This window comes from Pelodiscus sinensis, chromosome 2, assembly GCF_049634645.1.
Source record: "Pelodiscus sinensis isolate JC-2024 chromosome 2, ASM4963464v1, whole genome shotgun sequence".
Taxonomy (NCBI): Eukaryota; Metazoa; Chordata; order Testudines; family Trionychidae; genus Pelodiscus; species Pelodiscus sinensis.
Genome location: NC_134712.1, coordinates 151,643,091 through 151,657,136, shown reverse-complemented (window position 1 = coordinate 151,657,136; position 14,046 = coordinate 151,643,091). Strand labels below are relative to the sequence as shown.

The 14,046-nt window shown below is 43.9% G+C and overlaps 1 protein-coding gene across 3 annotated transcripts in view; it reads right to left on the bottom strand.

The window, feature by feature from the left end:
* GALNT1 (polypeptide N-acetylgalactosaminyltransferase 1) overlaps nucleotides 1-14,046 on the bottom strand; it is a 147,360-nt gene that overhangs the window by 74,141 nt on the left and 59,173 nt on the right. For all 3 annotated transcript variants that reach the window (XM_075921643.1, XM_075921642.1, XM_075921644.1), the window contains 2 exons: nucleotides 2,293-2,512; nucleotides 202-376 (listed from right to left, as the gene is read on the bottom strand). In XM_075921643.1, coding sequence (XP_075777758.1) covers nucleotides 202-376; nucleotides 2,293-2,431 — 314 coding nt within the window. In that variant the 5' untranslated portion in view covers nucleotides 2,432-2,512. The remainder of the gene's footprint in view (nucleotides 1-201; nucleotides 377-2,292; nucleotides 2,513-14,046) is intronic.

Sequence of the window (14,046 nt, the reverse complement as noted above, 5' to 3'; positions counted from 1 at the left end):
TAGTAAGTGGAAATTTGTTAGCTTTGCTTTTAAGTTGAATTTTACAAATGTAGCTCCAACCTCAGTAATTGTAACACTCTCTTATAACTTTCAAATCTACACTGATTACCAATATATAAAAGAACAATGATTACTATGGAGAATTCTTAATGTGTGTTCTTCAAATTAATGCATGCCTTTGATAGAATAAACGGTACTTACCCTTCTAACCTGACATCAGGTAATGATCTGTTAAGTGCAATCATTTCACTTGCCATTAAATTAAACTGATTTATTTTAAACATCTCTTTCATTTTTTCTTGATCCTCTTTAGGAATAACAACAGGTTTTCCCATTTCTCCCGGACCTTCATGTGGTTTCTGTACCGGTTCTGGAACTAACAAAAAAGTTTTAACACTAGACTATTCTGAAATTTACTATAGAGATAAGACTATTGCAGGCACACTTACATTTTCTTGTAGTTTATGTTTTACAAAAGCATATCCAATTTGTTTAATAATGCATTTTTCATAGGAAGCAAGACTTTAAAATGTCACATTTTTAAATACTGGAAAAATAAAGGCTTCAGACTTAAGATATTTAACAAGAGCAATTAAGTCTCATTCTCAGCAGCTGTTGTCCACCTGAAAGTCCAACAAGTACCTGTCTTTCTGTCCTCACATTTTACACTGTACAAATCTACTGCATCACAAATTTAACTCAATTCTGTAATAAACCTCTACCTTTTTATTATTTCAGACTTTCCAAGGGGGGGGGGGGTTATTTCATATCTAGTAACATCCACTTCTACATAGATTAGGAGGTTGGCAAATGAATTTATTTTTATACAAATTTCTACTTAACTGAAGACTAATCCCTTCAAATATGTATGATATACTTTATGATTTGCCATTCTGAAAGAATGTAATTTGAATTCATTCTTAAAAACAATCCTGTCTCAGTTTCCTCCGGATTTTAATTTTATCAGAATTTATTACAAATTGGAAACAATGTGTTAAGCTCATCCTGATCTGTAGCAACAAACAAATTTAATGTTACTCTTATAACTACACATATTATTTCTCATGCCAATTGTTTGCTAAATGAAAGATAAAATGAGAAATCGAACATTATTTCACTTTTATACTCCTCACAGGACGGGAGTGACTACTCCACATGGCTCCTTGTGGGAGCCTGGGGGGAGGCACCGTGCTGTTGTCCTCCTCTGACCAGCAGCTCTTCATGGAAGGGCAGGGGGAGAGGGTAAGGGCCAAGGCTCCCCTTCTCCATCTGGCACTGCAGCCAAGAGCCGGGAGGAGGGGTTGGGTCGTGGTCAAGAGGACCACGTACGAAGGCTGATGGCCGGAAATATTCAGCCCTCCCCAACCCTCTCTTCCTGGTGCAGCCATCCCAATGGTCACTCTGCAGTATAATTGTCCCCCATGCTCACTGCCCACTGTGTGCAGAGCGTAACTGTCCCTCCTATAAGACCCCTCCCTTTCCATATTATGGAAAACAATTAAATTCCAGGCACATCCCCTTTTCCAGACAAAAGCAAACTCTGACCTTGCTTTAAGTTAGGATAAGAGGAATCTGCATGCCAACTTTAGTGGTTCTAGCAATTACCATGTAGGAGTCCCTAAATGGACCCATGGATGAACAGATTCCGAGACAGACAAATGCACAAACTCTCAAATTATATATAGAGAAAGTAACAGTTTTATACTGTTAAAAATATTTTCTCTAAAACATTGAGCTCCATTGGGTAGCATATGGAAGCTATTCCTTGAAACAAAGGGGGTCTAGAATAGCAGAGCTTTCTTGAGGAACTGCGCTATAGAATAAAATAATTACTGTTTCAAAAATCAGCATTTATTACATCCCAATACTGTAGGGTTTACTGTACTAATTTTTAATAAATGTGGTTTTTGTTCCAACATTTGTTTGGTAATGAGATCACTGCCCTTCAAAATTATGATACTAGCTAAATACAGCTTAGTTACACAGCTCGAATGCTACTGATGTCAGTGGAGTTACTGTAGATTTACATTACAGCGGAGAAAGATTTGCATTACTCTGTTTTACGTTCTTATACTATCAACTTCATGGCAATTGATTACTAACAAAATGAAATTTGTCTTCAAAATGCCTCAGATGAGAGCCTACACAACCTCCACAGGTTTTTTTGTTCAAAATTCTGAAAACATTTGTGAGAGGTACAAAATGAAGCCACAATCATACTGTTGGGCATTATCAATGGGCAAGTATGCACTAACATTTAAACCAAATTTTAATTTATGAACATCCACTCACCATCTCCAGCAGGTAGGCCTCGTTCTTTTTTCTCATCACATTTGTTGCATTCACTGAAGTAAAGCAATAGAAACATATCCAAAAGGACCCAAACCAGTGAGGTGGCAAGAACCACCTTACAATATGCAAATTTTCTCATGGCACTTTAAGTAAAAAAAAAGTATGAATAAAAATGTCAACAAGATTGCTTTAATCCAGTTTGAGAGACAACGTTCTGTATCTGAAAAGGGGAAAAAAATAAAAGTTACAAAAATAATGCAAAATGAAAAGCTAACACCCAAAAAAAAAACAATTTTACTTACATTTTAGGATAACACATTTGTATTTCAAAAGCTGTTATCACAATAGTCTGCACACAAAATACTCTAGGCCAGTGGCTCTCAAACCATTTTTCCTAATCACTTGAGAATTTCTGAGCATCTTGGCAGACCACTTAATCCTTTCCCAATGTGTTTGCATCATATGCTAACTTTTGCAAAGCGTTTTGGAAGAAAGCGCTACATAAAGAAATCTTAAACATTTTGTTCTACAAATAAAAGCACACAACTCAAATTTTAGTATCAGTAGGGGTCTCTCCCCTGAAGCTGGGAAGAAGGGCAGTCTCTCCTCAGCAGCCACAGCCCTGGCTGGAGATCAACATAAAGGAAGTTACTCACCTGTGCAGTAAGGACTGTTCTTTGAGATGTGTCCCTCTGAGTGCTCCACTGTTGGTGATAGGTCACCCCCGGAGCCACAGATCGGAGCTTTTCAGAGCAGTTATCAGATAGGTCACACATGCACGAGAAACAGCCTGCATGCACAAGAGGAAGCGAGGAGGAAGGGATGGTAGTTGAGCACCCAAAGAGGGGACACATCTCAAAGAACAGTCGTTACTGCACAGGTAAGTAACTTCTGTTTCTTCTTTGAGTGATGTCCCCCTGGGTGCTCCACTGTAGGTGACCAGAAAGCAGGACTCCACCAGGATGGTGGGGCTCACCGTCACTGTAGAGAATACTGCTGTAGCCACCACTGTATCTTCTGTAAGCTGTGGCATAACAGTATAGTGATTAGCAAAAGTATGATCAGATGACCAGGTCGCTGCCTAATAGATGTCTTTAAGAGGCACATTTTTCAGAACAGCCATTGACATTGCCTTAGCACGAGTAGTGTGCGCTCTTGATGGAACTGGTAAAGACCTCTTACAGACAGAGTGACATCAAATGATATATGATGATATCCATCTAGATATATGCTGAGTTGAGACTGGTGTGCCTCGCAAGCATTCTGCAATGGACACGAAGAAGCGTGAAGTTTTACAGAAGGCTTGGGTTCTATCAATATAGAAGGCCAATGAGTGCCTTATGTCGAGGGTATGTAGCATAGCATCTCTAGGAGATGTATGGGGTTTCGGGAAAAATATGGAAAACACTATTGGATTGATGTGGAAGGAGGTGCAGACTTTGAGCAGGAAGGAAGGGTGTGAGTGTAGGGTTATTTTGTCCTTTGTGAAGATGGTGTAGGGTGGTCCCACCACCAATTCAGCAATCTCACCAACTCTCCTTGCCAAGGTGATGGCAAGTAGGAACACTTTCATCAATAGGAATGGAAGACACAGGTAGCCATAGGTTCGAAAGGAGGCCTCACGAGGCAGTCCAAGACAAGATCTAGGTACCTTATGTGGGGGGTACAAATTCTGAGCCTTTTAGGATCTTCTGGTGATAGTGTGAGCGTAGACCCAAAACCCGTCAGCCCACACATGAAGCGCTATTATTGCAGCGAGATGTACCTTCAGTGAGGAGATGAACAAGCCCCCATGGTTTAGGTGTAGTACATAATAAAGGATTGTTTGTGTCTGAAGTATGGGGATCAACCTGCTTTTGTTGGCAACATGAAGAGAACTGCCTCCACTCTCGCAGGTTAAGTGGCTCTGGTTGACGGACATCAAGTGTGCAAGAGCACCGTCTCACCTGCTCTGAATAGACAGTTTCATTGTCGTGGAACCAGAGAAGTGCCAGGCATGAAGGTGCAGGGTGTGGAGCTGGGGCTGCAATAGCCTGCCTTGATTTTTAAAGAGGAGGTAGTGGCAGTGAGGAAGCGGAATCAGTGGTTTGATGGACAGGCTGTGGAGGTAAGGAAACCAAGTCTACCTCAACCATGAAGGTGCTATCAAGATGAGCTGAGCCCAATCAGACTGAAGTTTGCGAAGGACTCTCGAGATCAATGGAACTGATGGGAGGGCATAATGCGGAGGTTCCCTCCTGGTGATTAGGAAAGAATCATCTGCTGATTCTTTACCCAGACCTGCTCGAGAGCAGAAGCAGGGGCATTTGGTGGTGTGATGAGTTGCAAAGAGGTCTATTGATGGGTTGCTCCATTCGCGCAAGACAGAAGCAAGGACCGCCGGGTGTATTTCCCATTCTCCGTCAGCAGAGAAATTGCAACTGAGAGCATCCACCATGGTGGTGTTCACCCCACGTAGGTAAGATGCACTCAAGGTGACTTTGTGATGAACGCATCAGTTCCACAGACACACTGCCTCTGTGCAAAGTGACCAGTACCGGGCGCCCCCTTGTCTGCTTATATAAAACATGGTGGTGAGTTGGTAACGATTGCCACAAAGTGTTTGCAGGTGTTCCTCGCAGCCCTGAGCTCGAGGAGGTTGATGTGTAATACTGTTTCATGGGGAGCCATCTGCCCTGGGTGATGTGATCGTGCAGGTGAGCAGCCCAATCTAGGAGGGCGGTGTCTGTGGTGATCTGCATCACTGATTTGGGCTGATGGAAGGGGACCCCAGTTAGGGATGACGTCCACCATTTGAGATAATGCAACACGCTTTTGGGGACGGTGACTACTTTATGATGTGGATGATGGGACAGCTTGTATATTGTTAGTCAATGTTGTAGGGCACAAAAGTGAAGTCATGCATGCTGTACAACGTTAAGCAGTGGCAGCCATGTGGCCCATAAGCCTGAGGCAGGTAAGTACTGTGGTAGGGGGCTCGTGGAAAGAATGGATACTACGCTGTTTCGATGTGCAGGACGATGTGGAGGGCAAGCTTGAGCCAGCGAGGAACTGAGGCAGGCCCTAATAATGTCTTAAACAGGCTCTGAGGTGGACTTGTGTTTGTTTATGAGTAGGTCTAGACAATGAAAAAGAGGTCTGGTCCTGGAAACCACATTGGTGGTATCTGCATGAGGTCATGCCTTTATAAGGCAGTCTTCCAGGTACGGGAAGATAACCCCACCCTGCTGTCTGAGGTAAGCAGCTACCATAGCCAGGACCTTTGAAAAAACCTGAGGGGCTGAACAAAGTCCAAAGGGGAAGACCTTTTATCGGAAATGATCCTTGCCCATGGTGAATCTTAGGAAGAACAATTTTCCATGTGAATATGCATCCTGTAAGTCAAGGGTTGCAAACCAGTCCCCCATCTCCAGTGCTGGGATAATAGAAGCCAATGTGACCATCCTGAACTGTTGAGTGCAGCTGGCCAGTATGCACTGTAGGAACTACCTGCAGACCACCTGAATGGGGAATCAGTTTAAGAACCTCTGCTCTAGACATTTTACAATTAGGATTTCTAAATCTGGTGACATGTTAACACTCATGCCTGCAAAATGCCAATGCCAGTGGCTGAAATGGCAAGTCTACTCAACGCAAAATAGAATATGTAACTACAATCAAATTAAAAGCCATTCTTTGAATTTGCACTCAATATATTGTTTACCTTTCAAATTTTGGTTAGCCAACATAATGAAAGGCCTGAATACAACGGTCTTTTCTAACTTTTCTTAAGACTGAAATACACATTGGATAGAAGGGAATTATTAACAGTACACAGAGAATACAAACTATTAGGATTAGCTTGTTGAGAAACAAGAAAATGAAGCAACTCTTGCTCCAGCCTTTACTGGCAAAAGTTTCAGAAATGCCAGTATTTTTTTAAGACTGCTGTAGAATGGCAAGCAACAGTTTTGTTTTGTTTTTTAATTTGCTACATTGCTAAGAAATAAGCAAGCTCTATTTTGCTGTCTCTGAAACACTTTCAGTTATCAGTTGCCAATATTCTACAGCAATTTTCAATTTTATTTTCAAAGTTTAAAGACTATAACTTACTACTCCACCTATAACTAAACATCAGGTGCCACACATGTAAAAAGCAGAATTTTCATGTTTTATTTAATACTTAGAATCACAGAAATGAATGTGTAGAAGGGACCTCTAGAGGTTAGCCAGTTCAGTCCATACTAAGGCAAGATAAGCTTAGAGCGCCAACAGATGTTTGTCTAACCGGCTCTTAAAACTCTCAAATCATAGGAATTCCATAGCCTTCTTGGACAAGCTTTTCCCAGGCTTAAATATTCTTACAGTTGGAAAGTTATAGCTAATACCTAACCTAAGTCTCCCTTAATGTACTCTCAGTGGATATAAAGAACAATTGATCGCTGATCTCTTCATAACAACCTTTTTACATATATGATTATTTATCTCCCCATTGACCTTCTCTGACCTAAATTATAGAGTTCTTTCAACTTCCTCATAATTCAGGGTTTCTAATACGTGTGTAAAAATATACAAAAACATTAACTGTATAACTGATCAAAATTCTATAGGTTACACACTTAAACGTTTTACTGGGGATGTAAGGGTAGGGAAAGAAAGGGGCCCAGAAGGGATACCCCCTCTAATGTCAGGCCCTCAGCTGCTGTCCCTCACCATGGCTGCCGGTCCTTGCATCCCCCAGTAGGATCCCAGCCACTGAGTTTAACTATTAACCAAACAGATAAGCATCATCTTATCGGTTCAACTTACATCTCTAGAAGCTAAACCACTTATTCTTACTCTCCTCCAGATTCCTTCCAATAATGTAATTACTAATTTCATATGTTGCCTTCAATGAAAGTTGGAATTAGTACTTTACAATCGGGGTCTCATTCCCTTACGCTACAATAGTCTCTGAAAAGTAATCACTCACTAAAAGTTTTCTCCATAATCCCCAAAAGATCCTATACTGTAACTATATTAGCATATTACATAGATATCAATCCAAAACTGAAAGAGCACTGAACACATTTGATATACTGCAATCAATTATTAATGTTCTTTTTAAAATATCAAATTGATTTAGACTTAGCTATTCATTTTTTAATAGGATACTGCTATTAAAAAATGTTCCAACTCTGACAAGCTTTTTATGCTAAGAGAATGAAGACTATTTTTATTAAAATCTCACAATATAAAATAGAAATTAAAACAAGAGACTGCTTATGGTTAATAGCTTGCTGCTGAATGTTTAACAAAGATCAAACTAAAAAGTGGCAAGTATGGCAAGATATAAAAAAAGGAAAAAGATTTTCAGAACAGTCTTATACTCATGCCCTCTTCTGCGCTAGAGAGAGGTGTCTTCAGAAAAAGTGTCACCACGAGAAGGCCATTGGTGAGCTTGAGATCACTGCCTACCCTGATTATCAATATTCTCTCAGTTGCCTGGCATTCCATCTGTCTCTTCCCTCATCTTGTACTTCGATTACATGCTTTTAGGTGTACAGAACTTCTTTTTGTTCTGTTTCTATCGCACTTAGAATAATGGACTCCTACGTGCTACACTATTGCTACTAAAATATCCCCAAAGCATATAATGCACCTTTGTGCACTATGTTAGTTGATAACTCACTTATATCAAGTAAAAAAACCCACATCCTTTGTTGCTAGGTTTTACCAAAGCACATATTGATTACAAGAACATTATCAAGTGCAGGGAAGGATCCAGCAATAGAAGTAATCTGGTAGACATCCAATGCTAAAGAAATCTCAACTAATAACTGTCACTTAAAATAAGAGTCCTTCTACCTTATGAGCTTGGAAGGAATCCAATCATTGAATCTAGTTTGACAAATTTGATTACTGAGCAAATATTTACTCAATTTTAAACTTAAAGTTTTAGAAATGAACCTTAAGGTCCACTTAATTCCACAGACACTACTGTAAATTGCTGTACTGAATTGTCAAAAAAATAATGCAACTTGCTTTCATGAATTGCTTCCAGCAATAAACTAGAGTGTTTATGCAGGAGAACAAAACTGTACAAAACTTTGGCTAACTGCTACAGTCTATCATTAAATTCACAAATGTTAAGATTTTACTAGGAAACTCTTCAACCTTGAGAAATTTCCTTTCTGGGCAACTTCTTCTGCTTCCTGGGCTGGAAAAAGTATTCACCATATGCATTGTTGCTATATATGCAATCTCTTCCTGAAGCATCTTTTACTGGGGATGAATTAGCAATTACCATCACAGTTAGAAACAAAAAACCATAGAAATAAAAACTTAAAACAACAGCAAATGGTCTGGTAGCACTTTATAGACTAACAAAACACGTAGACGTGACTAGGAGTCCTGTGGCACCTTATAGACTAACCAATTTATTGGAGCATAAGCTTTTGTGGGCAAAGACCCACTTCATCAGATGACTGGAGTGTTCATCTGAAGAAGTGGGCTGTGCCCACAAAAGTTCATGATACCATCTACACGTTTTGTTAGTCTATAAAGTGCTACTAGACTATTTGTTGTTGTTTTAAGTTTTTCCTGTTACAGACTAACTCTGCTACCCCATGAAACAGAAAAAAGATAACTCAAATACTAATACTCCATTTACTTAGGCAACTCATTATGGAACAAACACTGCCTTGCTTCCATATTACAAACCAATTTCCATAACATGGAAAGGTGGAGCAACTCCATTCTTGTCTAGGAAAAGGTATTCTGTTTGTAGGGTTGTAGGTAGGAGAGAGTTTAACCAATTAACTGTTTAACCAATAAGCGGATGCTTTTTGGTTAATGGTATCTGTTAACTCAGCCAGCACCTGGGGAAATGGCTTCACAGCAACAGGGCAGTAAAACCACCTTTCTGGGAGTTGGGTGGGCAAAGACTGCCCACTCTGCTCCCGGGAGCTGGGCCAGCAGGGGCTGGCAGCCCCATGCCTGGGGAGCCTTCTGCAGAACCTGCAGCACATGTAACTGCTAAGATTTTTAGCAGTTATATCAGGGGTCAGCAACCTGTGGCTCACTAGGGAGCCAGATATGGCTCTTCTGGAGTCCAACTCAGCCCCCTCCCTTGCTCCTCCCACAGCAGGAAGCCAGCACTACAGTCTTACATGGCCCTCCGCAAAATTGGAATGCCAGCACTAGCTTCCTGCCTGCGGAGAAAACTCAAAGCCTCCCCGTATCTGGCGTGAAGGGAACAAGCGGAGCAAAATAAAAGTCTCAGTGCACCGCTTTCCCGTCCCTCAGCATGTGGGAAACATGCAGCCAAAACGGTTCCACGCACACTGGCCTTTTTCATCAGCCAGGAAACACTTCCCTGGAGGCTTCCCCTGCAAACCCTTTCTAGAAGCTTCCAAAGAATGGGAGCAGCGGGAGGCATATTACAGGGTGCCTGCCACATGGTGCAAAAGCTACTAAGTGCCCCCCACCCCCTCACTCTCCCCCTCTCCAGTCCAGAATCCCTCCTGCCCCCACCCCCCTGGACAGAATCCCCCACCTTGCCCAGGCAGCCAGCCCCCAGCCCGCTCCTTGTCCTCTCCTACAGCCCACCTCCTCCCATCCAGATGCTGCGCTCTCATCCCTATCCCATTCACTGGCATCTGTCCCACACACATAACCCCTCATTTTTGGCCCCACCCCAGAGCCTGGGGGGGGCACAAAATCCACTAACCCCCCAGAACAATAAATCTGGCCTGACGCCTTCAACCCCGTCCTCCCTGTATCTCCTCCCATACGGGTCTGGAGTACCAGGGAAGTGAGGTGTTTCAGTTGGGCGGTCACATCAGTGAGGGCTGAGGTTTTTTTGTTTTTTATTTTGCTTCTCACTTGTGTGTTCCCTGACTGATTCTTCTGTGGTCAGTGATCCCCAACCCAAAAGAGGTGCCCCACCCCTGCCATAAATCAAGACAATGTTGAAACCTTTGTGCTGGACATAATATTTTACTTTATTTAAAAACAAAGCTTGGCCAACAAGTCCCCAACTCGGGCCCAGCCCCCATCTGGCCATAGGATCGTAACACTCCTGCACCCCCCCACACACCAACCCTGAGCCCATCATACACCTAAACCCCGTCCTGAGCCCCTCATGCCCCAATCCCCTGCCATAAAACTCCTGCACCTCCACACACACAAACCTTGCACCTTGAGTCCATCATACACCCCAATTTCTTGTCCTGAGCCCCTAGTACACCCCAACTCAGATTCCTACACCCCATCATCCTCCTGCCATAAGACTGACAGAAGAAATCCTGGATGTATGCATGAAGTTGGATTTGACCAGTTATGATGTATATTTCAAAGAAATGTGTGAAAAGATGCAGCAGAAGTCCCATTAAGTAAAAGTCTGAGTACAATGTTTCATTTATACCATTATCAATCATGTCAATTATCAATATTATAACATTGTATGTTTTCAGTCATGCATATGGGCAATCTTATACAGCTCTTTGTTGACCTCCTGTTCTGAATTTTGACATAGTTTGGCTCTTTGGTTTGAAAAGGTTGCCAACCCATGGGTTACGTGGTTACTGTATTAGATGGTGAGTTGCAGTGTGGGGAAGAACACAAGGCCGAAGTAATGAAGTTATACTATTTTTAAGTCAGATAAACCTTTAATTGCATCTCCTTGGAAAAATCTGATAATCCAGACAAGAAGGATGTCCTAATGTTCAAAGTGCTAACCTGGGACTCAGGGGATCCAAATTCAAACTTTCTGCTCTGCTGCATACTTCTTCAGTAACTTTGGTAAAGTTACTATCTCTGTCTCAGTGACTTTCAGACTGAGAACTTTGAAAACTAATCATCTCCAGAATTAGGCCAATCATTTTTCATTTCTCACACTTCATCTTATGACTACCTTGGGCTAGAGGAAGCTGGATGGAGAAGATAGATATTGTTACGATACAGTAAGACCCATCTATTTGTCTGCTTCATGCTGTAGGAAAAGATGACTGTAGTCAGACGAGTCCTAGGCTCAACATGAAAATGCATCTTCCTCCACTTAAGAACTGGATGAACATACTGACAGATTGCTCTGAAAATTATACTGTTAGAAGCTCAAAGAGCTTTTTTCTTTATTTATCCTCTAGCCTAGGGCATCACAGGAGTGATCAGGAAGAAGAAAATCTATGACTGTCACAAGATTTATTGAATAGAAAGAACCAGTGCTAATTCAACAGATTAGTTTCTTTTGGAATCTATGTACAGTAAAAGTGGTGTTATTTTGCACTTCACATACTGCCTCCAATAGCAGGTGCCGCCCCTGCAGCTCTCACTGGTTGTGGTTCCTGGCCAACAGGAGCTGTGGACCCAGCACTGGGGGGTCAGCACAGTGCCCCTGGGTCCATTCTCCCTAGGAACATTGACAGCAGCCAAATAAAGCTACAGATTATGCCTGTGGAGAGAGGCACCTCGCAGAGCCACCTGGCCATGCCTCTGCCTAAGAAAAGAACGGTTACTTACCTGTAACTGTTGTTCTTCGAGATGTGTTGCTCATGTCCATTCGAAGTAGGTGTACGCACCGCATCTTCCAGAGAGTTTTCCCTAGCGGTACCAGTAGTGCCAGCAGGGCACCCCCTGGAGTGGCGTCGCCATGGCGGGGCATAAGTACCCCTGCCGGCGCTGCCCCACCTCAGTTCTTTCTTGCTGGACACTCCGACGAAGGGGAGGTAGGGTGGGAGTCGAATGGACATGAGCAACACATCTCGAAGAACAACCGTTACAGGTAAGTAACCTTTCTTTTCTTCTTCGAGTGGTTGCTCATGTCCATTCGAAGTAGGTGACTACCAAGCTAACCCCACAGAGGAGGGGTCAGAGCAGTGATACCACCAGAGTCATGAAGTGAGGTGAACAATAAACGGATTTATTTGAACAATTCAACACTGATAAGGCACCATTTAAGAACAAAGACAACCGGAAACATATTTACATCACAGAATCGAGGACTGCAGAGCCCACCCTTGCATCCTCCCTGGCCTGCTGAGGTAGCGCATAGTGTGTTGCAAGCGTCTGAAGGGAAGACCAGGTGGCTGCCCTGCAAATTTCTGTGATCGGTACCTGGGCACCAAAGGCCACCGAGGATGCCTGCGCCCTGGTGGAGTGTGCCTTCACCCTGTGTGGGGTTTTACCAGCCAGGTGTTAGCATTCTGTGATGCACTGCACCACCCATCTTGATAGCCTTTGCGTGGAAATAGGCAACCCTTTGACCCTGTCCCCGAATGCAACAAACAACTGTTGTGATTTATGGAATGGCCCGGTCCTATCAATGTAGAATGCCAGCGCCCGCTTGGCGTCCAGGGAGTGCAGAACCCACTCCTTAGAGGAGGCATGGGGTTTTCGGAAAAACACCAGGAGATAAATCTCCTGAGACAGGTGGAATGGTGATACCACCTTCGGGAGGAAGGCTGGATGAGGCCGTAGCCTTACACTGTTATTGGAAAAAACAAGGTAGGGCGGATCTATAGTTAGCACCCTTAGTTCCGACACCCTTCGAGCCGATGTAATAGCCACGATAAAGGCAACCTTCAATGAAAAGTGCAGCAGGGAACACGTGGCCAGCGGTTCAAAGGGAAGTAGCATAAGCCTGTGGAGGACCACGTTAAGGTCCCAGGCAGGAAGCGGACCCTCACCGAGGGGTACAGCTTTTCCAGGCCAGTAAAAAACCGTTTAACCACTGGGTTAGAAAAAAGGGAGACTCCTGCCATACCAACATGGAAGGCGGAGAGAGATGACACATGGACTTTGATAGAAGAGAAAGATAGGCCACTGGACCGAAGCTGGAAATGATAGTCAAGAATAGTTGGAATAGGAGCAGAGGACGGGTGTACTCCTCTCCGGGACGCCCAAGACGAGAAGCGCAGCCACTTGGCAGCGTACGACCGTCTAGTAGAGGGTTTCCTGCTACTGAGGAAAACCATCTGAACCTCTTGGGAACATTCCCTTTCAGGTTGGTTCAACCACGGATAAACCATGCCATTAGGTGGAGAGACCGGAGATCCAGGTGAACCATGATCCCCTCGCCCCAGGGTTGAGTTAGCAGATCCCAGACTGGAGGGAGTGCTATTGGGTCCTGGACAAGCATGTCCACCAGGATGGGGAACCAGAACTGTCTGGGCCACCTGGGGGCTATGAGAATGATCGAGGACCGAAATGTCAATACCCTGGAAATTAGGGGAAACGGGGGAAAGGCATAGAGAATGCCCTCTGGCCACACGGTCGTCAGGGCATCCCCCAGGGAATATTTCCCCAGTCCCAGCAGGGAACAGTAGTTCCTGCACTTGGCATTGCTTGCCGAGGTGAACAGGTCTAGGTGGGGATAACCCCACCTGCGGAAAACCTGGCGGAGAGCAGAGTCCTTGAGGGTCCACTCGTGGGCTCTAAAGGATCTGCTCAGCGTGTCCGCTAGCAGGTTTTTGCACCCCGGGAGGTATTCCGCTTGAGGTGTGATACCGTGCGTGACACACAAATGCCAAAGTTGCAGGGCCTTTTTGCAGAGGGGAGATGATCACGCCCCACCCTGCTTGTTGAGGTAAAAGACCGCTGCTGTGTTGTCCATACGAACCAGGATCCAGCGGGGGGTGAGCCTTGGCAGGAAGGCTTCGCAGGCTCGCCTCACCGCCCGCAATTCCTGGACGTTTATGTGTAGGGCTCGCTTGGAGGGGGACCAAAGGCCTTGAGTTCTGTGTCGCCCCAGGTGCGCTCCCCAACCCAGGTCGGACGCATCGGTGACCAGCGTCA